Source organism: Vicia villosa, linkage group LG1, assembly GCF_029867415.1.
Source record: "Vicia villosa cultivar HV-30 ecotype Madison, WI linkage group LG1, Vvil1.0, whole genome shotgun sequence".
Taxonomy (NCBI): domain Eukaryota; kingdom Viridiplantae; phylum Streptophyta; class Magnoliopsida; order Fabales; family Fabaceae; genus Vicia; species Vicia villosa.
The window spans coordinates 57,479,706-57,507,042 of NC_081180.1; the positions used below are offsets into that span (position 1 = coordinate 57,479,706).

At 34.5% G+C, this 27,337-nt stretch overlaps 1 protein-coding gene and 1 long non-coding RNA gene across 4 annotated transcripts; one reads left to right on the forward strand and one right to left on the reverse strand.

Annotated features, from left to right (window-relative positions):
• Positions 1–19,515: 19,515 nt before the first annotated feature.
• LOC131643477 (uncharacterized) lies at positions 19,516–19,944 on the forward strand. The gene has a single exon (XM_058913704.1). It carries the CDS (start codon positions 19,516–19,518, stop codon positions 19,942–19,944), a length of 429 nt encoding a protein of 142 aa, XP_058769687.1.
• Positions 19,945–21,705: 1,761 nt separating this feature from the next.
• Positions 21,706–24,848, reverse strand: LOC131638673 (uncharacterized). 3 transcript variants are annotated; one of them, XR_009294742.1, is made up of 9 exons: positions 24,439–24,848; positions 24,292–24,334; positions 23,843–23,941; positions 23,672–23,763; positions 23,394–23,512; positions 23,082–23,219; positions 22,847–22,958; positions 22,258–22,583; positions 21,706–22,057 (listed from the first exon to the last, which is right to left on the reverse strand). It is a non-coding gene; the product is annotated as an uncharacterized LOC131638673 (long non-coding RNA). The 3 variants fall into 3 exon arrangements; XR_009294741.1 differs by having other exon boundaries at positions 22,258–22,576; positions 24,439–24,845; XR_009294739.1 differs by having other exon boundaries at positions 22,258–22,563; positions 24,439–24,831.
• Between the last annotated feature and the right edge of the window lie 2,489 nt (positions 24,849–27,337).

Here is a 27,337-nt window from a genome sequence, read left to right on the forward strand (position 1 = left end):
GATTGAAATTATATTGTTTGAAACTTTGTGGAAGTAATTACTCCCTTAGGTTTAGGCAAGTTTTTGTTTCGATTAGCTTTAGGACTTGTCATTTGTTTGTTAACCGAGCCACATTACAGCCTTGAAAGCCCTTGTGATTCGTGTCATTGCATTTTCAATACTATTTTTAGATGAACGCATAATTTTGTCTTTTGTTTGCAAGATTGTTGGATGAGTGTTCAAAGTCCTCACCTTTCGGTGTTTTTCATCTACCGATGAGTTTTTGCTAGGCGTGATTCGTGATTGAGCTTGTTTTGTTTTAGAATATTTTGTATGACTTTTGTACTTAGGATTCGTTTTATTTTCATGTTCGTTGTAGGATTGTGGTAAGTGTTTACTTTGTTTGTGCGTTTTTCTTTGAATCGTGCAATTGTTTCGTTTTTCTAAACTGTGTTGATTCTTGATTCTTTGGATTTTTACTTTTGATTCTTTGAGTGTTTGGCCTTGTTTGAGGACAAACAAATTCAAGTTGGGGAGAGTTGTTAAGTGCCAAAATGTAGTTATTTTGTGTTTGTAAATAGTGACACTTATTGATACTTTTTGTTAATACCGTTCTAATAATACCCCGTTTTGTGTATAAATACGTATACTTTGTGAATAAATGTATTTTCATATACTTTTATACTTTTTGATAGTTTTCTATTCATTTTGTAGGTATTGAGGCGTATTTGGAGCATGAGCAATAACGTGGCGAAGACACGGCTTCAAACGCGCGATTTTGAGCAGCGGAATCAATTCATTCGGCGAATAAAGCTCAAAACTAAATAATAATAAATCACCAATTTGGTTGATATGTTGTCATTGTTAGATGGGAAATTGAATAAGCTTTCCAACCCTTCGAACCGGGCGCAAATCGGAGTTACGGTTCTCAAGTTACGCCATTTTTTCTAAAAGCTGTTTTTTCTTGACAGCAGGTTTCTCGCGACGCGCGCTGTACCAGAGTAAAAATTGTATAAATAGGGGGAAAATAGATATTTTAGGTCATGGTTGGATATTTTAGAGCTCCAATCCATCCAATAGCATTTTTTGAGTGGAAAGATGCTAGAAAACACATTGGAGCTGTCAAATGGATGATCCGGGGTTGAATCCTTCATCAATCGGAGCCGACAAACCGTGACATTTTTGGGTTTTTCTTCTTTTCTTCTCTTTGTGGTTTCATTTGTGGGTTTTGTATATATATACTTTGATCTCATGTATATTTGTCGCCCATGGCGTTGTATAAAGTTGCTTTACAATATAAACTTGTTGTTTTTCCTGATTTTTTACATCTTGATGTTTGGGTTATGTTTGGTGGGTTGTTTTGCATCTTGATGTTAGGGGTTTGTGTTGTTGTAGAGATAGACCTCACAAATCTTGATTAGGAGAGATAATCATTAGCTTCTTGATTGTAGAGATAGATGAAGAGTTAATGTTCACTTTGTGTTGGTTCGTAATGCTACCGGGTTGTTCGATCGGTGGAGACATCGTCGATCGAGCAATATTTTAATTTAACACGGTAAGCTACCGTATGTTTGATTGGTGGAGAAATCGTCAACAAAGCATACGATAGAACTCGTGGAGGTGTTTGGATACGAATGCCGACAACGGGCAACACGTGAATGGTTTAAGAAGTATAGTAGACTGAGTGCAACTGGTCGATAAGTTTAAGTTTGTGAAGAGTAGATTATATGCAATACTTGATAGTTTCTTCTATTTGAAGAATGTATTCTTTTTGTGTTGATATTTACTTTTCCATTTCATATTTAAATTCATTCAAAACCAAACTCATAACTAAGAATCCGTCAAACGGCAGTTCAGTAGCACCGATCTCTGTGGACACGATAAATTCCCGGATAAATACTTCCAAAACTTTTGTTGATTGCCGCTTTACCGCTCCAACAGTAGGCCAATGTTGTTGTGTTGTTGGAGCGAAATTCTAGTTGAGATTCAATCAATTTTGTTTCTATATTTTAACAACGTGTTTCTATGATTTGTTTGACAGTTGTTGAAGATCAAATCAATTTTATTGGAGACTTAAATTTGAAATTAAAAATAAATAATATCTTTTGTTGGAGATTTTTTGAAGCAAATCAAATCCAACAATATTTGCTATTAATCTGGACGAAATTAAATCAGAAATTCAAAGCAGAAAATCTCATAATTGCATTTCTAGTTAAGGAGACTCAGACCTCACGTTTGAAGTGTGCATGTTTTTATAGATATCTTGTGTTAGGATTTATCAATCGAGTCTTTGCTTGTGTTATTTTTGTGCACCACTTTAGCTCATCCATTCATATTTTAAGGCATATAGTTTGGTTTGTTTGTTGAGTTGTAAATTTTTTCTAAGACACTAGTTTTATAAGCTCGAGAACAAAGTATTTGTGTACACCACACTATTACTTCAGTAACTTGGCAAAGGTGTTGGTTTATCTTAGTTAAATTTTATATTCAACATTCAATCATTGTGGTAATGATTAATTTAATCACTTAGTGTTAATTCTCTTGTTTTAGGATTGGCTAAATTTTTGTAAAACAAATAATAGCAGCAATAATGTAATGTTAGATAGGATATTATTACCTGCTAACAGGAACAGGTACAACAAGAAGTTCTATCTAATGTTGGAACATGTTTTGTTGAAGTATTTCAACATCTGGAACAACATGTCGAGAAAGATGTCTTGTGAGGGAGAATTCGACATCTCGTCTACAAAGTTGATCTGTCATATGAATCAGCTGTTTTAATAGCTACAGAATATTGAGGAATATTCAGCTAGCTTATGTGTCGTCCAAGATTGATTTAAAACAGATATATTTGATGGTTTTCGAAAGATTCATTAGATTTCTAAATATGGAGATATTTTAGGAAACTAATGATGTGAAGACCATGTTTCTCGGAGAACAAGTAGCAAACCTTTTTGCAGTCTCTTTGTTGCGTTTTGAAGGCCCAAATCCAGTTGGGTACGGGTTATAAATAGAAGGGTTTGTAACCTAGAATGGCACGGGTTCAAGATGTAGAAGTCTATGGTTCTGTCAAAGGTAAACCTCCCGGATTGTGGGAAGGTTACCTGTACCCCTCGAAGCCTGTAGGTAAGAGGCAGTACGTTTGTTCTTGGAGAAAGTTTTGAAGTAACTCTAGGTTGTGTACTTAGATAGGATAAAGCTAACAAATGGTGGAGTTTGGCTTTGGTCTTAGCTAGGTTGTATAGAGTGTTTCTCCTCATCATGGAAGTGTGTCTTCCTGTCTATCTGTGTGATCAGAATGTTGGTGAAGGGCTGTTGATGCAGTGGCTGGGGTGTTGACTACTAGACATCATTGCGATGATTGGGAGTGAGAGGGGTTTCTCATATCTAGGGAGGACCTAGGTAGAATGGTCATTGGGTAGTGATTAAGTGCGTAGATCTTCAACGCGTGTGTTGGATGTTGGATCTATAAATTGATACTGCTAATGGTGGACTTCATCCCTAGTTTGGTAGCCCCCAAAACAGGTGTTGTTGTACACCGAACTGGGTAAACAATTATATTATTTTCAGTACTGTTATTTTCTTATATGTGTTATTAATGTCAGATCAGATTTCTCAACATCCTTATAGGACACCTGAGTCTGTTGTACCATAATTTCACTTAGAATTAGTGATTGAGAGAAAGTGAGAGGGGTTCTCATATAACAAAAAAATAGAAACAAAAAGATTTGAGAAAATAATAAAAGTAAAAAGCAATAACAAGAGGGGAGAAAAATTAGGTAAGGAAATTAAGGTTGACTAAAGATATATATAAAATAGGTTATAATATGATAAGGCTACCAATTGCATAGTTAACCGTTTGCATGCCATACTTTTATGGACAAGCTGTTGCATTGTTCATACTTTAATTACCAACTTTTTTCCTATTATATTTCAGCTAAGCTAAGACCCTCTAATGGTGCAACTCTTAATTCGGTTTTTGTGGGACCCATTAAGCCACATCATTTTAAAATAACTCATCCAATTTTAACTCCAATGGTGCAACTCTAAAGAACCAATATTGGGTCCCACATTGTTTCCTCATTTAAGAATATTTTATTCATATTAAATGTTAATTTGATACAAACTGATTAAAATATTGCAATTAATACTCTTTTTATCATTTCTGTCACTCACAAACTTTGCTCGCTGAAGCAACACCGTTTCCAAGCTGGTGAACTCCATCCATTGAATTGTTGAAAAAACTGGCTTTTTGTTGCTCCACTCTGGCGGACAGGCATGAAAAACTGCCGTTGGAGTTGTTCTAATTGATCAATGCAATATATGAGGACATTTGTTTACACCTATAAACAATTTAAGTTCATAGCTGAAAGAAACCAACAATTGAGTTATGTTTTAACTTATGCCTACATAGTCGAATGAAGGGCCAGTCAAACTATTGACAACCAAATACATGTTAAGTGAATTTTTATATGTCCATAGAGTCTTACAAAATTCATATGACAGTAAGATTAAGAAAACACATGTAAAATTGATAATTCCATTTCTAAAACTAGATTTTTGCTCCACAAAATATAAACAACTATTATTTAAAGAGCATGATTAGTGAGGGGAAATATATTTGAATTGGAAAACACGAAGAATCACTACTAAGAAAATTGCGATCAGGGACAGACAAAATTTATGTCTAAAATACTTAAGTTGTGTCTCCAACAAGTTTAGAGACGGACTCTAAGACGGAAAAGTATCCCTCCTTAAAATATTGATTGCAAACGCTTCCGATATTATATTATTCATTATCATAAATATAAGGGTTAAATAAGTTTATGATCCCTATAAATATTGCAGTTTTCATTTTTAGTCCCTCCCTGTCTTTAGACAACGGTTTTTACAAAAAAACTGTTGCCAAAACCAGCTAAAATCGTTGCCTAAACCTAGGAGGGACTAAAAATGAAACTGTAATATTTATAGGGACCAAAAACTTATTTAACCCTAAATATAATCAATATATTATAATATTGAACCTAGAAGTAATCTAAATATTATAATATGGACTAAATTTAAACTTATAACATTCATTAGCACAATATAGTAATAGTAAAGATTCTTGCAATAATATTACAAAGTATAGTGGTAAAAAAAAAGATATTTGCAACGTTGCATAATAAAGCGATATAAAAGTGATGGTAGAATGATCCTTGCAATAGATTGCAAAATATAACAATATTAAGTAACTGGTAATAAATATAAATATAATCCATGAAATGGTCATTATCCATATTTTCTTCACTCATGTTATTAATATCATTCTCTCCTTCATTTCCGATATCATCCTCTCCTTCCATGCCAACATCATCTTCTTCCATGCTAATATTTTCCTCTCATTCATTCTCAATACCATTATCTTCTTCATTGCCAATATCATCATCATTTTCTCCTTTAAAAAACAAACTGAAGGATAGAAAAACACTTAGAAAGGGGGGGTTTGAATAAGTGTAGCTTTAAAAACTTGACAGATAAAAATAAATTGCACAGTTATTTTTATCCTGGTTCGTTGTTAACTAAACTACTCCAGTCCACCCCCGCAGAGATGATTTACCTCAACTGAGGATTTAATCCACTAATCGCACGGATTACAATGGTTTTCCACTTAGTCAGCAACTAAGTCTTCCAGAGTCTACTGATCACACACTGATCACTCCAGGAACAACTGCTTAGATACCCTCTAAGACTTTTCTAGAGTCTACTGATCCACACGATCACTCTAGTTACAATCTGCTTAGTTCACTCCTAAGACTTCCTAGAGTATTCTGATCCACACGATCACTCTAGTTCCTTACAACTTAATGTAATCAATTCTAAGAGTATTACAAATGCTTCTTAAAAGCGATAATCACAACTGTGATATTTCTCTTAATCGTTTAAGCTTAATCTCACTAATATATTACAACAGCAATGTAGTGAGCTTTGATGAAGGTGAAGATTCTGAGTTTAGATTTGAACAGAGTTTCAGCAAGTTGAATAAGCGTTGTTTTGTTCAGGATCGTTAACCTTGCTTCTCATCAGAACTTCATATTTATAGGCGTTGGAGAAGATGACCGTTGAATGCATTTAATACTTTGCGTGTTCCGTACAGCATCGCATTTAATGTTATACGCTTTTGTCAACTACCTCGAGCCTTGTTCACGCTGTGTCTACTGACGTAGCCTTTAGTAGCTTTTAACGTTCCTTTTGTCAGTCAGCGTAGCTTGCCACTTGTACTTTCTTCTGATCTGATGTTTGTGAATACAACGTTTGAATATCATCAGAGTCAAACAGCTTGGTGCATAGCATCTTCTGATCTTCTGACCTTGAAGTGCTTCTGAGCGTGATACCATCAGAACTTCAGTGCTTCTGTTCTCTTGTTCTTCTGATGCTTCCATAGACCCATGTTCTGATTCTGCTTCGACCATCTTCTGATGTCTTGCCAGACCATGTTCTGATGTTACATGCTGAACCCTTTGAGACAAAGCTTCTGAGCGCTGAATTATGCGTACTCTTTATATATTTCCTGAAAGGGAAATTGCATTGGATTAGAGTACCATATTATCTTAAGCAAAATTCATATTATTGTTATCATCAAAACTAAGATAATTGATCAGAACAAATCTTGTTCTAACAATCTCCCCCTTTTTGATGATGACAAAAACATATATAAATGATATGAATTTGCGATCAGAAAGAATAGAACGGCAAAAGACAAATTACACAGCTATAGCATAAGCATATGAATATGTCTCCCCCTGAGATTAACAATCTCCCCCTGAGATAAATAATCTCCCCCTGAAACAAATACTCGAAGAACTTTAATAAAAGACTTCCCTGATTATTTCGGTAGAGACGATCATATAAGCTTCTGTCTTTAGAGAATTCATAGCTTCTGACTTCTGCTTCCATAGGACAGCTTCAGAACTAGAATTTCCTTAGATCCCTAGAACACTCACAGCTTCTGATTCTTGCTTCCATCTAGGACAGCTTCAGAACTTGAATTTCTTTGATCTTCTGAACATTCACAGCTTCTGATTTCTGCTTCCATTCAGGACAGCTTCAGAACTTGAATTTCTTTGATCTTCTGAACATTCACAGCTTCTGATTTCTGCTTCCATTTAGGACAGCTTCAGAACTTGAGTTTTCTGGATCTTTAGAACATTCATAGCTTTGAATTTCTGCTTCCCTCGGATAGCTTCAGAGCTTGAATTTCTACCAACATCACTTCATGCTAGATTTGTATCAGAACATTGTTGAATGTACCAGAGCATCATCAGAGCATCTCTACATCCTGAAATGTTACAGAACAAAAACTAAACGACAAAAGTCAGCATGAACGAGTCAGAACATAAAATGTATATTCTAACACATTATATGTATCAGAGCTATAACATTATATGTATCAGAGCAACATTATATGTATCAGAGCCATATAGGCTAAAATAATGTATCAGAGCAAATAGAATTTTGTCAGACAAAAAATAGACAAATATGGATCAAATTCTATTATCAGTGCTTCTGATTTCTGAAGCTTGATAGCACTCAGCTTGCTTCAATTTCCATGGTTTTGCTTCTTGTGTTTGCTTTGAAGATTCTCTTCACTTCTTTATACCTGCAAAACACTTAAACCATATAGAACTTGCAGTTCTTGTTAGTGAATGTGTGGGAGCTTTACCCAGCAACTGATAGATTAATCAAATCATTTATCATTTATCTTCTCCCCATTTTTGTCATAACATCAAAAAGCAATATTTCAAAAGATTCAGATGCATAAAACGACAAATAAAATCACTGGAATGTAAAAGCAAAGAAGGTTTTTCATTGATAATCAAAAAAATTACAAGAAAGGGATGCAGGAAAACAGATGCAACAAGGAGAGGAAACTACAAAGACCAAAAGACTAAGATCCTAGCCTACGCAAAATCCGCGCCAGAACATCATGAATCCCGTCAGTGCTTGTAGCTTGCCTAGTCATGAAGGAGCGAAACTCAGCATTGGCTGCTTCTTGCGCGTCCAAACGAGAAGCCAGCATAGCTTGATTCTGATGAAGAGTTTCCAAGGTCTCCATCAGAGCTGAGGTTTCACCAGAAGAAGAAGCACCAGTATTTCTGCCCAGAGAGACAGCAATCTCAGCAGGGTGATCTTCTGGGAGATCTACAGCTTGTGCATCTTCCATTTCCTCATCTGAGTCTGACTCAGAAGTAGCCTTAGCATATTCTGGTTCAGGCAGCTCAGAAGTTCCATCTTCCAATGCTTGAAGAATAGCTGCTAGATTTGTTGGAGGAGTAGGACCAGCAACTTCAGCACGATAAACCACTAATGGAAAGACCATGTGAGGTGCTTTTTCAGAAGGGTTCATTCTGAACCAGTTGAACAGCCACTGAAAATCTCCAGTCAGCACAGGAAACCATGGTCTCCACACCACAATGTCTCGGCAGAGATTTTCTTCTTCCATCTTATCTGCTGGTATCTTCCCTTCAAGAACACTTCTGTTCCTGATGAGATGGTGATGGCTGCTTTCACCAACTTCCAACCGAAAACCACGAACACCAGGAGCTTCAGACATAATCCTTCTCTGAGTGTCTGTAGCCTTAGCCAGAAAATCCTGACGAAAGGTATTCCAAAGGTTGTTTGTGGCATACTCATCCAGATGATTAAGGTGAGCAGCACCCAGAATCTCCAACCAGCCATTTACATCAGCATGTAAAAGCTCCAGATATGTTTGAGTGGTAGGAGTTGGAGGGTTGACAGTGAACCTGGAGTCGGGAAGAACAACACTATAGGGATTAGGTGTTCTGGTGGGAAAAGGGTGTGAGAGAGATGAAGGAATATCTGATGGAAGGGTTGAAGGAGAGGAGATATCAGATGGTGAAGAAGGTGGTTCTGAGAGAATGAATGAGGAGGAAGAGGTGGTGGAGGTCTTTGAAGAGGGAGGTGATTGAGGGGAACCGTCAAGGGGTTGATACACTTTGAGAGGGTCATAAGAGATCCTTACTCTTTTTGGTTTGGTTTCTGGTTCAGCAGTTGCCTTTCTCTTTTGTTTCCGATCATTATCTTGATTCCCAGAGCTTGACGATGGATTCATGATGAATTTGCAGATATTGGAAACTGCTAGGGTTTATGATATGAAAACAAAGAGAGAGAGAACGAAAAAGAAACTGAATGCAAAGTGAGAGAAATATGAGAGGGAAAAGAAACGTTTGAAGAATATAAATAGAAAACTGAAAGAGAGTAAATGATGAAAAGCATTTAATGTTACGTGACGTGAGGAGAGATAATAATGACAAAAGACGTGATTTGCACAGTTACCTAAGTAGACGTCCCCTCAACTGCACGCACGCTTGTCCAGGAGTAGTGACCACGTGTTTACCATCTGGATAGCCAGTTACAGCTGTTTTGCTTTTAAAGAGATTCTGAATCTACTTAGACAATGAAACGTTAGTAATAACTGAATCACAATTTCTAATAGATTTCAATCAGAACTTCTTAAGAAAAAGATTTCATTTCAGAAGATACCCATATATAAGAATTTCTCATCTTCTCATTCTGTGCTTGTTTCTGAAGACCCATTTTGTACCAATTATATTGAATCCATCTGGTCTAGGAACAAGATCCCAAACATCATTCCTTGTAAACTGATTCAGTTCTTCTTGCATAGCAATTATCCAGTCTGGATCTTCTAGAGCATGATCAACAGAAGTTGGCTCGATCAAAGATACAAGACCTAATTGACAGTCTGCATTGTTCTTAAGGAATGCTCTTGTTCTGATTGGATCATCCTTCTTTCCAAGAATGACATCTTCTGAATGACCAGAGATGAGTCTGGATGATCTTCTGACAGATGGTTCTTCAGAAATGCTTAGATCCTCCAGAGAAGCTGATACTTGATCTTCAGATTCTTTGCTTCTGAGAAGCTCTGCTTCTGATGCGTTGCTTCTTGGCTCAACAACTTCTGATATATCAATATCACAATCTGCAAAATTATCAAACTGCTTTGGTTTTTCAGAACCAAGCTTATCATTAAACCTGATATTGATTGATTCTTCTACAATCAATGTTTCAGTATTGTATACTCTGTAGCCTTTTGAGCGTTCAGAATATCCAAGAAGGAAACATTTTTGTGCTTTGGAATCAAACTTACCAAGATGATCTTTAGTATTCAGAATAAAGCATACACATCCAAAAGGATGGAAATATGAAATGTTGGGCTTTCTATTCTTCCACAATTCATAAGGAGTCTTATTTAGAATAGGTCTGATGGAGATTCTATTCTGAATATAGCATGCAGTGTTTATTGCTTCTGCCCAGAAATGCTTAGCCATATTGGTTTCATTGATCATGGTTCTGGCCATTTCTTGCAGAGTCCTATTCTTTCGTTCTACAACCCCATTTTGCTGTGGAGTTCTAGGACAAGAGAAATCATGGGCAATACCATTTTCTTTGAAGAACTCTTCAAAGGATCTGTTCTCAAATTCACCACCATGATCACTTCTAACCTTTATGATTTTACACTCTTTTTCAGATTGAATCTGAATGCAGAAATCAAAGAACACTGAATGAGTCTCATCTTTGTGTTTCAAGAATTTTACCCATGTCCAGCGGCTATAATCATCTACGATGACTAATCCATATTTCTTCCCTCTGACAGATGCTGTTTTGACTGGGCCAAACAGATCAATGTGCAGGAGTTCTAATGGCCTTGAGGTAGAAACAACATTCTTGGACTTGAATGCAGGTTTGGAGAACTTGCCCTTCTGACATGCTTCACAAAGAGCATCTGATTTGAATTTCAGATTAGGGAGTCCTCTGACCAGATTCAGTTTGTTAATCTGAGAAATCTTTCTCAAACTAGCATGACCTAGTCTTCTGTGCCAGACCCACTGCTCTTCAGAAACAGACATAAGACAAGTCACCTTCTGACTCATAAGATCTTGCAGATCTGTCTTATAAATGTTGTTCTTCCTCTTGCCTGTAAATAGGATTGAGCCATCCTTCTGATTTACAGCCTTGCAAGACTCTTGATTAAAGATTATATCATAACCATTGTCACTCAATTGACTGATAGATAAGAGGTTATGTGTTAATCCTTCTACAAGAAGTACATTAGAAATGGAAGGAGAGTTACCAGACTTTATAGTTCCAGAGCCAATTATCTTGCCCTTCTGATCTCCTCCAAACTTGACTTCTCCTCCAGACTTAAGCACCAGGTCTTGGAACATAGACCTTCTTCCTGTCATGTGTCGTGAGCATCCAGAGTCCAGGTACCATGACATGTTGTGCTTTGTCCTTTTTGCAGTCAAGGATATCTGCAATAGGAATAATCTTATCCTTAGGCACCCACATCTTTTTGGGTCCTTTCTTGTTAGATTTTCTCAAGTTCTGATTGAACTTGGGTTTAACATTGTAAGCAATAGGAGGAACAGCATGATAATTTTTAATGTGAGTTTCATGATATTTCCTAGGTTGTGTCACATGCTTTTTGGTGTGTGTTATGTGAAAACTTTGAGCATGTGAAGTGTGCCTAATATCATGGGAGTGGCCATACTTGAACTGGTCATACAATGGCTTGTATGTGAATTTCATTTCATCAATAGGTTCAAGTTTGTATGGGGTTTCACCCTCAAAACCAATGCCTACTCTTTTGTTTCCAGACACAGCATATATCATAGAAGCTAGCTGACTTCTGCCAATACTTCTAGATAAGAACTTCCTGAAACTTAAATCATATTCTTTCAGAATATGGTTTAGACTAGGAGTGGATTTTTCTGAATCAGAAGGAGATCCAACATTATTGGATAATTTTAAAAGTTTTTCTTTTAATTCAGAATTCTCCAACTCAAGCTTCTTTGTTTCAAATTCAAACAGCTTTTTCAGCTTTTTGTATTTGAGACTAATCTGAGACTTGAGTTCCAGAAGTTCAGTTAGACCGGAAACTAACTCATCTCTAGTAAGTTCAGAAAATACCTCTTCAGAATCTGATTCTGATGTAGATTCTGATCCGTCATCTTCTGTCGCCATCAGCGCACAGTTGGCCTGCTCATCTTCAGAGTCTGAATCATCTTCTGACTCATCCCAGGTTGCCATAAGACCTTTCTTCTTATGAAATTTCTTCTTGGGATTTTCCTTCTGAAGATTTGGACATTCGTTCTTGTAGTGTCCAGGCTCATTGCATTCATAGCACATGACCTTCTTCTTGTCAAATCTTCTGTCATCAGAAGATTCTCCACGTTCAAATTTCTTTGAACTTCTGAAGCCTCTGAACTTCCTTTGCTTGGTCTTCCAGAGTTGATTTAGCCTTCTGGAAATCAGGGACAGTTCATCTTCTTCTTCAGATTCTGATTATTCAGGATCTTCTTCTCTAGCCTGAAAAGCGTTAGTGCATTTCTTGATATTGGATTTTAATGCAATAGACTTACCTTTCTTTTGAGGCTCATTTGCGTCCAGCTCTATTTCATGACTTCTCAAGGCACTGATGAGCTCTTCCAGAGAAACTTCATTCAGATTCTTTGCAATCTTGAATGCAGTCACCATAGGACCCCATCTTCTGGGTAAGCTTCTGATGATCTTCTTTACATGATCAACCTTGGTGTATCCCTTGTCAAGAACTCTCAATCCTGCAGTAAGAGTTTGAAATCTTGAAAACATCTTTTCAATGTCTTCATCATCCTCCATCTTGAAGGCTTCATACTTCTGGATTAAAGCTAGAGCTTTAGTCTCCTTGACTTGAGCATTTCCTTCATGAGTCATTTTCAAGGACTCATATATGTCATAGGCCGTTTCCCTGTTAGATATCTTCTCATACTCAGCATGAGAGATAGCATTCAGCAAAACAGTTCTGCATTTATGATGATTCCTGAAAAGCTTTTTCTGATCATCATTCATTTCTTGCCTTGTCAGCTTTACGCCTCTGGCATTTACTGGATGTTTGTAACCATCCATCAGAAGATCCCATAGATCACCATCTAGACCAAGAAAGTAACTTTCCAGTTTATCTTTCCAGTATTCAAAGTTTTCACCATCAAATACCGGCGGTCTAGTATAACCATTGTATTGCTCAGCAGAGCCAGATGTAGATGCAGGTGTAGACTTTTCACTTTCATCAACCATCTTTTACTGAAGCGTTTTTCTCTTCCTGAATCTTTTCTAAACACGGTTAAGTGCTTGCACCTTAGAACCGGCGCTCTGATGCCAATTGAAGGATAGAAAAACACTTAGAAAGGGGGGGTTTGAATAAGTGTAGCTTTAAAAACTTGACAGATAAAAATAAATTGCACAATTATTTTTATCCTGGTTCGTTGTTAACTAAACTACTCCAGTCCACCCCCGCAGAGATGATTTACCTCAACTGAGGATTTAATCCACTAATCGCACGGATTACAATGGTTTTCCACTTAGTCAGCAACTAAGTCTTCCAGAGTCTACTGATCACACACTGATCACTCCAGGAACAACTGCTTAGATACCCTCTAAGACTTTTCTAGAGTCTACTGATCCACACGATCACTCTAGTTACAATCTGCTTAGTTCACTCCTAAGACTTCCTAGAGTATTCTGATCCACACGATCACTCTAGTTCCTTACAACTTAATGTAATCAATTCTAAGAGTATTACAAATGCTTCTTAAAAGCGATAATCACAACTGTGATATTTCTCTTAATCGTTTAAGCTTAATCTCACTAATATATTACAACAGCAATGTAGTGAGCTTTGATGAAGGTGAAGATTCTGAGTTTAGATTTGAACAGAGTTTCAGCAAGTTGAATAAGCGTTGTTTTGTTCAGGATCGTTAACCTTGCTTCTCATCAGAACTTCATATTTATAGGCGTTGGAGAAGATGACCGTTGAATGCATTTAATGCTTTGCGTGTTCCGTACAGCATCGCATTTAATGTTATACGCTTTTGTCAACTACCTCGAGCCTTGTTCACGCTGTGTCTACTGACGTAGCCTTTAGTAGCTTTTAACGTTCCTTTTGTCAGTCAGCGTAGCTTGCCACTTGTACTTTCTTCTGATCTGATGTTTGTGAATACAACGTTTGAATATCATCAGAGTCAAACAGCTTGGTGCATAGCATCTTCTGATCTTCTGACCTTGAAGTGCTTCTGAGCGTGATACCATCAGAACTTCAGTGCTTCTGTTCTCTTGTTCTTCTGATGCTTCCATAGACCCATGTTCTGATTCTGCTTCGACCATCTTCTGATGTCTTGCCAGACCATGTTCTGATGTTGCATGCTGAACCCTTTGAGACAAAGCTTCTGAGCGCTGAATTATGCGTACTCTTTATATATTTCCTGAAAGGGAAATTGCATTGGATTAGAGTACCATATTATCTTAAGCAAAATTCATATTATTGTTATCATCAAAACTAAGATAATTGATCAGAACAAATCTTGTTCTAACACAAACTTTTGACATTTTTTGTAATGCATTAGTTTGTAAAAGATATGATCCTGATAAGTGTCAAATTGTAGCTATTTTTGTTTATATTTTTGCGATACTTATCGTCTCTTTTTCTTCAGCTTGTGCGTGAATGCGTAAGTTTTCGTCATATTTGTACATATTACATATTCTTTGAGTTTTCGACTCATTTATTTATCATTTGATAGGTTTTCATTCATTTTGTAGGTATTCATTCATAATTGGAGCATCGATTAATAAGAGCCAAAGGCTAAGCTTCAAGGATACAATGTTTAGCAATTCATCAAAAAGTAAGGCTCAAAATAAGGATGATAAAAATAATCAATTTGATTGTGATTTAGTCATTTTTAGATAGAGCATTGAATAAGTTTTCCAACCCTTCGAACCGGGCGCAAATCGGAGTTACGATTCTCAAGTTTTGGCCGAAACAAGTTTTCAAGTTACAGTAGAGTTTGCTTAGCGAGCTCTGGTACCGCTAAACGAGATCAGTTCGGCAGAAACACGTTAAAAGGGCTAAAATACCCATTTTATAGGTTATGTTTTGGGGTATTTGTTCTCAACTCATCAACCTTCATTCTTGATAGTTTAGAGCTTAGAAAACAACATTTATGGCTTGTAATCGGATGATCTGGGGCCGAGAACTTGGTTGATCATGATTGACACCATGAAAGATTTGGTTTCTTCTCCATTTCTGCTCTTTGCAAACTTCTATTTGTTTGGGGTTTTGTTTGTAAGTATGCTTTGTTTATATGTATATAGATTACTCATGGTGTTGTATGATTCTTTCTTTACAAATTAATGTTGGTGACTGCATGCTTTATTTGGGTTTGAGTTGCTATAGACATATAAGGTTCGAATCTGAATTTAGGATGAACGTCTATTAGGCTTTGACTTTAGAGATATATTTAAGCTTAATAATCATGTGGGTATCGACTCTTAATGCCTCCGTGTTGTTCGTGTTGTGCTAAAAAATCGTCAACACGAGCAAAACGGTTGATTTCTCACTTTGCGTTAGATATAACCTCTGTGTGAGTGGTACATGGTGATATTTACGAGTGATTTAGGTTGATTACAACTGAGTGATGAGTTTAAGTATTTAACAGATATGTGAAATTCAGTCCCGAGAGTTCTATCCTTTTCGAAGAATGAAATTCTTTTTATGTTAATAAATTTAATTCCCGCATTTACAGTTTTAACCCATTTTAACCCAAACTCATTAACACATAAACTTGTTGAAAAGAAATTCAATAGCACTAATCCCTATGAAGACGATATGATAAAACTAAATAAATACTTACTTTTTGCTTCCGCTTTATCGTTTCAACAGCTCCCATCAATTCACTTTTATTTTATACTTTTTTATTCAAGGGTCTTTTGTTGAAGTTGATATGTTAATACTTGAATTTTATCTTTCAATGCATCATTCTCTTATGATGATGTTGCATCATTAGGAATGATATTTTTTATATATGATTTGAAGGTAACGGCTTGAGATCTTAATCAAAATATGTGCCCCCCCTTCTTGTATCCATAAATCTTATTTTAAGCTATTTATTTTGTTTAAGTTTTATAAAATATTATTTCCCAAAAAATGGAAAAAGCAAGCAACTTGAAATTCAAAGAGTGAACCGAAACATTTGAAGGGAGGAGATGGAATTTTTAATTTTTTAATTATTTATTTGGTGATCGAAATAAACATGGAATAAATCAAAGATGGAATTAGTTGACCCTAGGGTGACGACCATTGAGACAGAGTTATTTATACACATATTTTGTGCTTTTGCATAACATTAAGACAAAATAATATTTGGTGCTTTTGCAATTCTAACCTTGAGCCTTCTATTGTTAAAATTAATGATCAACATATTGCTTTCACCATTGATTTTCATAACATTAATTTTGGTTTCTCTGTGATTTATGCATCCACTAATTATATCATAGAAGAAACTTATGTAACTCTTTAAACAATATCCCCAACGGTATTCCTTGGTCCTTCCTTGGGGACTTTAATGCTATTGTTAGTGCCTCTGAATACAAAGGCAATCACTTACCTGCTAAAACTCCTATAGAGGATTCTTCAACTGGTCTCACCTTAATCAACTCATCCACATCCCTATTGTATGTAATTTTTTTACTTGGTGTAATGGGAGAAAGGGTAGGCATAGAAATGAAAAATGCTTAGACAGAGCCATTTGCAACCTTTCTATGATAGATACTTGTAATTATGTTGTGTGTAATACCCTAACAAAAGCCAAAACAGACCATTACCTGCTTCTGCTAACCATTAAGCTAAATAATGTTAATTTTAGGAGTCAATTTAAATTTCTTAAAACGTGGACCTTAAATGAGGACTGTGAAAGACTTATTAAAGATGTGCGGAAGGTGAAGATCTATGGTTTCCACATGTTCACTCTTGATAAGAAGCTTAGGATTCTTAAGTTTAGGCTTAAGGAGTGGAACAAGCTCACTTTTGGCAATGTCCAAGACAATGTTAGTATTGCTGAAAGGAATCTTAAAGAGATTCAAACAGATATACAAATTCTTGGCTATTATGATGTTTTGCAGGATTTGGAATCTAAAGCTCAACATGAGTTTGAAAAAGCTTTGAACATGGAAAAGGAGCTTTGGAGGGAGAAATCTAGAATAAAATGGCACTTGCAAGGTGATAGAAACACAAACTTCTTTCATACTTATGCTAAAATCAAAAGAAAGACAAAAATGATTTCCTCTTTAGTTATTGATGGTAAGATTGAAATTGACCATATGCTATTATAGAAGCACATAGAAAATCATTTCAAAAAGCTCTTTAATTCTGACTTTGTTGGGCGGGATTCTGATCTTATTCAAAGATTGATTCCTAAACTTGTTAATGATCATACTAATGTGATGCTTTTGAGAATGCCTAACCCTGATGAAATTCATAGTGTTGTGCATAATCTGAATATTGATTCTGCCCCTATCCCAGATGGATTTAGGGCATTTTTTATGTTAAGTATTGGTACATAATTAAGATAGATGTTATAAATGTTGTTAACCAGTTCTTCTTGCAAGGATGGATTCTTCCAAACTTTAATGTTAATACTCTTATTATGGTTCCTAAGACTAAGAATGCTAGTAGCATTGGTCATTATAGGACAAGTGCTATAGCAAACTTTAAGTACAAGATTATTTCCAAAATTCTGGCTGACAGGTTATCTTCTATTCTTCCATCTATTATTTCTCTAGAGCAAAAGGCTTTATTGTTGGTAGAAACATTAAAGATGGTATATGTCTTACTTTTGAGGCCATAAATCTTCTTAGCAACCAAAGATTTAGGGGGAATGTTGCCCTTAAAATAGACATTACAAAAGATTTTGACTCTCTTAATTGGGATTTTATTTTAAAAACTTTAGCTGGATTTGGTTTTAGTCATAAATTCTGCACTTGGATTCATACTCTTCTCAACTATGCTTCTCTCTCTATTGGTCTCAATGGTAAGTAGGTGGGGTACTTCAATTGTTCCAATGGTCTTAGGCAAGGGGATCCTCTCTCACCCCTTCTCTTCTGCTTGGCTGAGGATGTCTTAAGCAGAGGCATTACTGAGCTTGTGAACTCTAACCAAATTAACCTCATACAAGCTAATAAACTTTGCAAAGTCCTTTCCCACACTCTTTTTGCTGATGACATTATGATCTTTTGCAGGGGGATATAAAATCTCTAACAGCCATTTCCAATCTTCTGAAGGAATATGCTATGTGTTCTGGCCAGATATGCAATTCTTCTAAATCAATCATATATGCAGGGGGCATGTCTCATGAAAGGCACTGCTAACTTGCAGATATAATTGGCTTTACTAAAGATTACCCTCCCTTTATCTACCTAGGTGTTCCAATCTTTATTGGTGAACCTAAAGCTAGGCATTTCTCTTTTCTTGCAGATAATATTAAGCTCAAATTGGCTACTTGGAAGGCTAAAATGTTGTCTATGGCTGGGAGAGTCATGCTGGTAAAGAGTGTTATTCATAGTATGATGGTGCATTGCATCAACATATACAATTGGCCGACTAGTATTATTAAAAGCATTGACAAGTGGATGAGAAATTTTATTTGGAGTGGCAATGTGGAAAAGAAAAAGCTAGTGAATGTGGCTTGGAATAAGTGTTGCACTAAGACTTCTGAAGGAGTCCTTGGCATCATCTTATTGAAACATTATAACACTGTTACAAACATTCACCTTTGGTGGAAAGTCTAAGCTTCTTACTGCTAGAGTGAAAAGAAATAGCAATCTAATCAAGTACTCCATCAAATCCTCTTTATGTAAAGGCTTTAAAGATGTGTTTGACAAAGTGATGGAGAATTGTATTTGGATTATTGGAAATGGCAGGAAAATTAACTTTTTGATGGATAATTGGGCTAGTGAAACCTTGGCTTTCAAATATAAAATTCCTGAAAAGTTTCACTCGAGTCTCAATAAATGCATTGTTTGTTGTTGGCACAACCACTCATGGTCTATACATGACAACATTACCCTTGCTCTGTCTAGCTTGCTTTCTTTCATTTCTCCCTATTTAGTTTCTAAATTGGATTATGATGATCTACTGGCTTTGAAAAATGTGGAAGGTGGGAAACTCTCCATCAAGCACGATTACAATATGATCTTTAAACCCTCTAGTAATGGTAATTAGGCTCTTTTCCCTTGGGACAAGGACACGACTCCGACTCACTCGATGATTATTTGGAGACTTTTGCACAATCGCATCTCCACTGACGAGAATTTAGATATGCGTGGATTTTCCTTCCCGTCTATCCGCTCTCTTTGTCACAAAGTTGCATCTCCACAAACTACTGAACATTTGTTCTTTAGTTGCAAATTCGCAGAGAACATTTGGAATTGGCTCTATGAAAAATTTCAATTGCCATACTTGATCAAAAATATGGGGGACTGTCATAAGATTTTAAATGAAGCTTGGAACCCTTAAGCTCCTGAAGTTATCAAAGTAAACCTTGCCTTCTCCTTCTCTCAAATATAGCTGGTTAGAAACAACTTCAGATTTAATAATAAAGTCACACATTGGAAACACTACATTTCTAACATTGCTGCTTGAGAGCCAAAATGGTTGGAAACTTAACATCAAAAAAGGCTAATGATTCTATGAGTAGCTTTTCAATGCTTAAAGCTTTTGACATTAACATTCGTCCTTGTAAACAATTATCCACTGTGGAAGTGTTGTGGAGTCCGCCAGCTCGGGGTTGGATCAAGTGCAACACAGATGGTGTTGCTTCGGGCTCTTCTTTGTTGGATGCTTGTGGTGGTCTATTCAGAGATGAGGAAGCTAATCATTTGCTTAGTTTTAGCGTGTTTATCGGTCCAAGAACTCCGGTTGTTACTGAATTCATGGCGGTTATTATTGCAGTTGAGAAGGTCAAGCAATTAAATTGGTCTAAGTTATGGATAGAAACAAATTGTATGTTAGTGGTGAAGGCTTTCGCGAATGTTCACTTGGTGTCTTGGACTCTCAAATCTCGTTGGCTTACGTGTTGAGCGTATACTCTAAGAATTGACTTTATGATCTCGCATATATTTAGAGAGGCTAATTTTTGTGCTGATATCCTGGCTAATATTGGTTTTATTAACAAAAGCTTCACTTGGTATGACGATGTGCATAGAGAGATATTGTCTCGGATTACTTGTTAGATAAGTCGGGCAACCCTAGGCTTAGGCTTTGTTTCTAAGAGGTTTTGGCTTGGTTTCCCTCTTATGTCTCTTGTATTCCTTTTTGTTTGATTATTAATATAATCTATTTTTTGGTTAAAACAAAATTCTTCTCTAAATTTTGTCGCCAACTACTTCCTCCGTTCCAAATCAAGTGTCGCATTTGAGTATTTTACACAGATTGAAAAAGTGTGATAAATGAAAAAAGAGAATATCAATTTTACAATTTATCATTGTTCAGTGTTGGTGTATTATAATAATCATAAATGTTAAGCGAGAAAATAGTAAATTAGGAGTGATGTAAATAGTATTAATTAAATAATGTAATTGAAAGAAAAAAAATGAAAGTTGTATTGAAAACTAAAAGTGATATTTATTTTGGAGCAAATAATTTGTTAAAATGGTCATTTATTTTATGGTCATTTATTTTAGGATAGAGAGTAGTATTTATTTGTTTAATTTACAAATTTACAAATTTAAAATGGACTTTATGACAAAAAAATATTCGGAGACAGAACTTCATATTTTTAATATCATCACTGTTTAGTCTAATTTAACTTTGGTCTCTATCTTTAAAATTTCGTCAATGATTCTATCTTTAACAGAGAATAAACAATTTCATCTCTAAATCCGGTCGTTCAACATTTTTAGTAGTGAACTAGTCAAAGACCCGTGCTGTCGGACGGGTGCATTATTTGTGGTGTCGTATTTTTTGAACGATACCGAAAATGTGAAGTAAAGAAGTTTGATAAAAAATGTATTTAAAAATGGAAATTAACAATATAAAAAAAGGTTTGGTTGCTTGATTGCTTAAAAAAAAAAAGTATTATTGTGATAGTGACTCACGCAGCCGCACAGATAAATTCGTTCATATATTTCATTTAATAAAGTTTGATCACTTGAAAAAAAAATTAAGTATTATGGTACTAGTGACCCACGGATAAGTTTATTTTTTAAATTTAAAATAAATATTTTCTTTTTAAATAAAGGTCATTGTTAATTAAAATAAAATAGACATTGTATTGATAGTGACCCGTAAGATTAAACATTTTATTATCATAAAAATTCAATTATATTAAATAAACATACAAAATAAAATAAAAAAAGGACCAATTGAGAAAGAAAGAAAAAGAAAAATTTTAAATTCAAAAGATTTCTATTGTTTTTGTGGGTAAGGAGTTACAGTGAAGTGCTAATAATTCATCCATTTTGGGGACTAATATGGTTTCGTTTTTCTCAATCACTATTTTTATCATGCAAGTTCTCATGTTCCTTGAGTTTTTCTTGAAAACATCCATGATACAAAGTTTCAAAAACTTAAATTAAAACTTAAATTTTTGAACTCCACTATCAATTATGGAAATGATTGGACATTAGGAAACTTTGACATTATCATTCCAAAAAAAAAGCTAATGACAGTATCGTTTTAAGATGGCTAAGTATTGCCACTTATTGTCATGTTACAACAAAAGTGTATCATAGTATCACAATATTCATATTCTATTGAGTTTAAAACCAGTGTCCGAATAGAATTTATTTACAATTTCATGTTTCTCCTTGTACTTGTGCTAATTTATTCATCAAAAGAGGGAGAGGAACAATCAATATTTTTATTAATCAATTAAATGATATACATATAATTACAATGATGAAAGCAGACGTAGAAAACAAAAACTAAACCCAACAAAAATTTAACTTCCTAACTTAGGCACAAAGCATTTCTGGCAAATCTCTCTTTGAGAGCTCCCAATCTATTGACAGTCCATACTAAAAGCCTGCAGAATGCCTGTGAGCAGCAACAGTGACTGCTGCAGCACCAGCTGCACCAAATTGAGAATGTGCTTGCAACAATTTAGCGTCAATAATCGGTATAACTGCAAAATCCATAGCATCAGCAAAATCTCTAGCATGTCAAACGCAAGATTTCTCATTCCCGGTATAACTGCAACAACACAATACATAATCAATCAGAAAATGGCAAATATATTTTCATCGTGATTCCGTGATTCCTCTAAAACGCCTATACAACCATCTGAACTAACCCCAATCCAAATCCCAACACAATTGGAAGCTACAAAACAACCATACAAGAAACAAAATTCTGAAACTATATATAACAGAATCAAAGCAAAGTCATCTGACCGGGTGAATCTCGGTGGTGTAAGAGTTTGGAGAAAGGCATCTGTTAGTCTGCTTAGAAAATGCTGCTAACCCTTACGCTTCCGAATCAAATGCAGATAGTACCGAGGTTGGAGATTGGGTGTTGTTATCTACAGCGGACAAGTTAATGGATGGAGATCTTTATGATTCATTCAGGACTGACTGTCCCTTGAAAGTCTCAATTGATTTGCGAGGGTATGGATGAAGAGATTTCCGCTTTGGGTGAGGAGGAGGTATGTTAATTGGCTGAATAGGACCTTCAGCGCTGCCATCAGGTTCCCGCATAACCTGAAAAATAAATCTTCGCGCTAATTATGTTATTAATTAAAGTATCAATGAATAAAGTTTAAATCTATGTTTATATTAATATTCATTTTATAAGTGAGAATTATCTACGAAACTAAAATATATTAATCTTAGAGAAAAACTTTTGAGCATGGCTTCGAATCGGAACTGCGGTTTTGGATCCTATATGTTCTGCTTGAAGATTAACAGGACTTTATATCTAACTTGAGTACAAGGAATTCATTTATTTTGAATTAGTTCAACAAACTTTGTTCATAAACTTTACCTTCAATTTGACGCCAGCCACAGCCATATAATTTCAAAGCCTTGATGAACTTTTGATGCTCTTCTTCAGTCCACTTCTCCCTTTGTTTAGTGATGGTATACGGTTTCTTCGCCTGATTTAAATTGAATTAAATTTCAGGACAATATATCCGTTCAAATTTCACAACACTAAAGTGCTATTTAACATTGTTGAAAATAATATTTCAATATCGATTATAAAAGGAAATTATAACAACCTTGGGAGTCTGGTGATTTCCAACAGAAAGTATATTCTGCGACTTCAAAAAAATTTCAGACACTGCTCCACCTTTGGAATGACACTTGCTAATTGGCCAAGCCACATTGATTGGGCATGGGCCAGACTCTTCTTTCATCTGCGGCGAAAACAACTCGGTTACAATCAAATTTCACACCTATTACTGTTTTCTCAGAAACCAATAATACCTAAAAACAGGTCATAAAGTGATCCAGCAGTTGAAAAAAATATTAGTAAATTATCCCTAAAGTAGACCATGAAAAACTAAATGCTTAAAAAGATGGATGCTGACCAACATCACGGAGAGGCAAATCCCGGAGCTCTACAAAACAGAGGATGCAACGCTTTGCTTTGGATGGAAGAGGTGCCATCTCCAAATAGTGAAAATCATTTGTTATAACTTATACCAATCTGCATAGAGATGCAAAGTGAAAGACTTTAAAATTTGACTGACATAAAAAAACAAAGAGACACAAAACTTAAAAACTTAACTGATAATATTAACAAAGTCAACACAGTGAACATGAAGTAAACATTCATTACATTCAATAAGCCAGTGGAGATAACAACCTGTAGCTGTGGAAAACCCTCCCTTATTAAAAACTCAACAAATCACGGAACCACACCAATTTGTATAACCTCCTCAATCTGTGGGCTACATTCTGATCACACATAAAAATTGTTAACCAAATGTCCATTAACAAATAGTAGATAAAAAATATACATAGAACAATATCTAACCAATTGAAAGCAACTTCGAAACTGAGTTGTTGCCTCGAACTGCAGGTCTGACCAAGTCTGGTAGTTTCCAATATAGTTGTTGCTTTTTTAGAATTTCCCCTGCCAAAACACATATTTATAAATCTCAAATGATTCACAAGATCTATATTTTAGCAATTTATACAAATTAAACTAACCACCAAATATACATCATACTCATAACTTTTTAGAAACGAAACTTATATTAATTGAAACTGAACTTTCGAAACGATATCGAAACACATAAATTAAAAACTCTGCAATAGCCATCAAAATGGAAGATGTCAAAACACAATATAATATACAAACTTATCTCTAAATCTAAATAGGATTTGAACAAAAACTCAACAGGTGATTAATCAGAACAACTTTAGAAACTTTTATTTCAAAAAAAACAACAAACAACCGAAAAATGGTCCAAGAGAATCCACCTTTCAGCAAGAAGTTTGAGTCTTCAGTTTTCTCTTAAACTGCCTGAAAAAAAGAAACAATAACAAAAAAAAAATCAGAAGATAACCAACTGGTCGACGGCGAGTAACATTATCCGACGGCGAGGTTGTTCGAAACAAAATTCTAACCAGTTCATTAGGAAGGCCATGAGACGGATAGTACGAAAATGGCTTTGATTTTTTCATCGGAGGTGGTGGTCACCAATAATAGAGGCAGAAAGGGTGGCGGCGTTTTAGGGCTTCAGAGAAAAAAGAGAGAAAAAGAGAAAGAGAGAGAGAAAGGTGACAGAAGACACGATGGTGGCGACGGCGAGAGGAATGATAACATTCTTCCATGTTTCTAGATCTGAATCATAATAGAGAGAGGAGTTTAGGGTTTGTTTTTTTTTGTGATTCTGGGTTTTAGGGAAAAGAGAAGAAGAGACGATGAGAGAGAGAACGAAAGTGAGGAGAGGAAGAAGAGAGGGATAATTTTCAAAGGACCAATGAGAAGCACACAAATGGCATTGAGTAATATTTATTTTGTTAATTACTTAGATAGCCTTTTGTTAGTGTAAAAAAAAAAATTGAAGGAAGGGTATATTAGTAAGATTGGGCAACATAATAGTATTGGGTAGATAGTTGATTCTGCAATAAAGAAAGAAAGGTCAACTATTAGATGCCAAATATATCCAACCATGGCTCAAAAACTCACAACACAATAGCTACAAGTTGAGGCCGTGATATATGATCAATATTTTTATGTACTCTATTATATTTTATAGATATTTTTAAATCTCATTTTAAACATATATAAACAATCAAACAATTTTTTTACTCTCAATCATTTAGTTTTTTTTTAATTTACTTAATATCTTTATTAAGTGATTAAAAATAGTGTACTGTCAATGTAAATTAATTTTACATTATTAGCTAATAGAATTATAACATTCTATCATATCATATCAACATTTTTAAATTAAAAGTGCGACTTGACTGAATACACGTCCATGATTAATTGATATTATAAAAATACTTTACAATGTCATTGCATCTTCTTTTTTTCTCTTTTAGGGGTTAAAGATAGTGCATTCTCGGTGTAAACTAATTTTACACTATTATCCAATATAACTACCATATTCTACCATGTCATATTAGTACTTTTAAATTAAAGATGTGATTTAGGGCCGTTTGTTTTGCTTTTTGTAAAAATGATTTTTATATTATTATATAATTTTGTGTAAAAAAATTTTACAAAGAAATTTTTTATAAAAACTTCAAATGAAAATTTGGTTTGAATAGTTATTCATAAAATGTGATTTTAGGTATTTCATCTATTTATGGAAAAAAATTGGATATCAAAATTTCAAAAAATCACTTAATTTTTAAGCTTTTTCAAATAGATTTTCATAAAAATCATTTTTGAAATACAATTTTTTCAAAATATTGGGATTTTGACTAGGTTTTGGTCTTCAATAATATATACTTATGTTATACGATGTCAAAATTAGTGTTTTATTTAAAAAAAAAACAAATACAAAAAACTTGTAATATTTTAAAAAATACAAAAAAAAATTATTTTTTAAAGCTGAAACAAACAGATTTTTGCTTAGATACACGTCTCTGATTAGTTAATAGTGTAAAAATTCTTTACTCTTTTAAAATGAATTAAAAGAAATTCACAAATAAGAGACAAAATTTCTTCGTTGGTGTAATCAGTTGAAGAAATAAACAATCATTTTCAGTGTTTTAAAAACCAGACCGGCCGGTCGGACCGATCGAACCGGGAACCAGCCAGGTAACCGGTCTGGTTCAATAGCTGGATTGAGAATGTCTTTGAACCGATGTGAATCGGTTAAAACCGGTGTAAACTGCTAAAACCGGGAAAACCGGCGGTTTTTGTGAACCGGCGGTTTAAATGCATTTCTTAATTTTTTTTATTTTAAAAAATTAAAACAATGTCTTTTTGACTATTTTAATGAAAAATTAAAATAAAAAATAAATAAAAAATTAAAAATAAAAAAATTGTTTCAGATGCGGTTGATTTTGTTACCGATAATTATGATATTGAAGAAGGAGATCCCAACATTAAAACAATTTTTTTTATTCTAATTAAATTTAATAGACAATGGAATTGTTTTGTTATAAATTATTCAATTAGATTATATTGCGATTAAACTTTCGTTTGTAATTATATTTTATAATTATGTTCTATTTTATTATGTGTGATGCCTATAAAATTTGAATTTAAACTATAAACTTGTGAATTTATTTATAGTATGATATTTTCAAAAAATTTAAGTGCTAGTTATATTTTGTAGAGACTGAATCATCCGATTCGACAGATTTTATACCTTTATAATTTTGTTATAACGACCGGTCTATTCAACCGAGTTATTCAATTTAACCCGGTTTAGTCACGCGGTTCGACTAGCAACTCGGTGGTTCGACCAATAAACTAGTGACTCAGTACTTTCATCAGTTTAATGTCCGATCCCATTTTTAAAACACTGATCATTTTTAAGAATTATATTTTTAATCCTCAATTAATTTTTAAGTCCAGCCATAATATCCAAACCACGATGCTTGCAATGTCAACCTATCAAAAACAATGAAAATTTTATTTCAGAATTGGTATAGACTTGAAAACCACCGACAATTAGATATTTTAAAAAAAACTTATTTCTTTCAGGTGTGCCAAATATTCGGTTGTAATATTCAAATCCATAACTAAATCTAAACTATTTTTAAATATTCGAATATAATTGAATGATTATTAATCGGTTTAGTTATTAATTATTTGGTTATTCATTCATATAATTCAAATATAATTAAATAGTTATTAACCAGTTAAATTATTTTGGATTCGGTTATAATCCGGTTATTATCCAAATCCAAAATATTTTAATTGTCAAAATAAATTAATTTTTTTGAAAAAAAAAAGTTTCGGAAGTTTTTTTCTTTCAAAACTCGATTTTTTTAAAAAACCAATTATATAATCATAATCAAATTTATAACCAATTTTGATTAAAATGTGATTATAATTATA

What these genes read in the sequence shown, in the direction of transcription:
- LOC131643477 (XM_058913704.1), top strand. Translation starts at nt 19,516, where the DNA reads ATGGTTGGAAACTTAACATCAAAAAAGGCTAATGATTCTATGAGTAGC.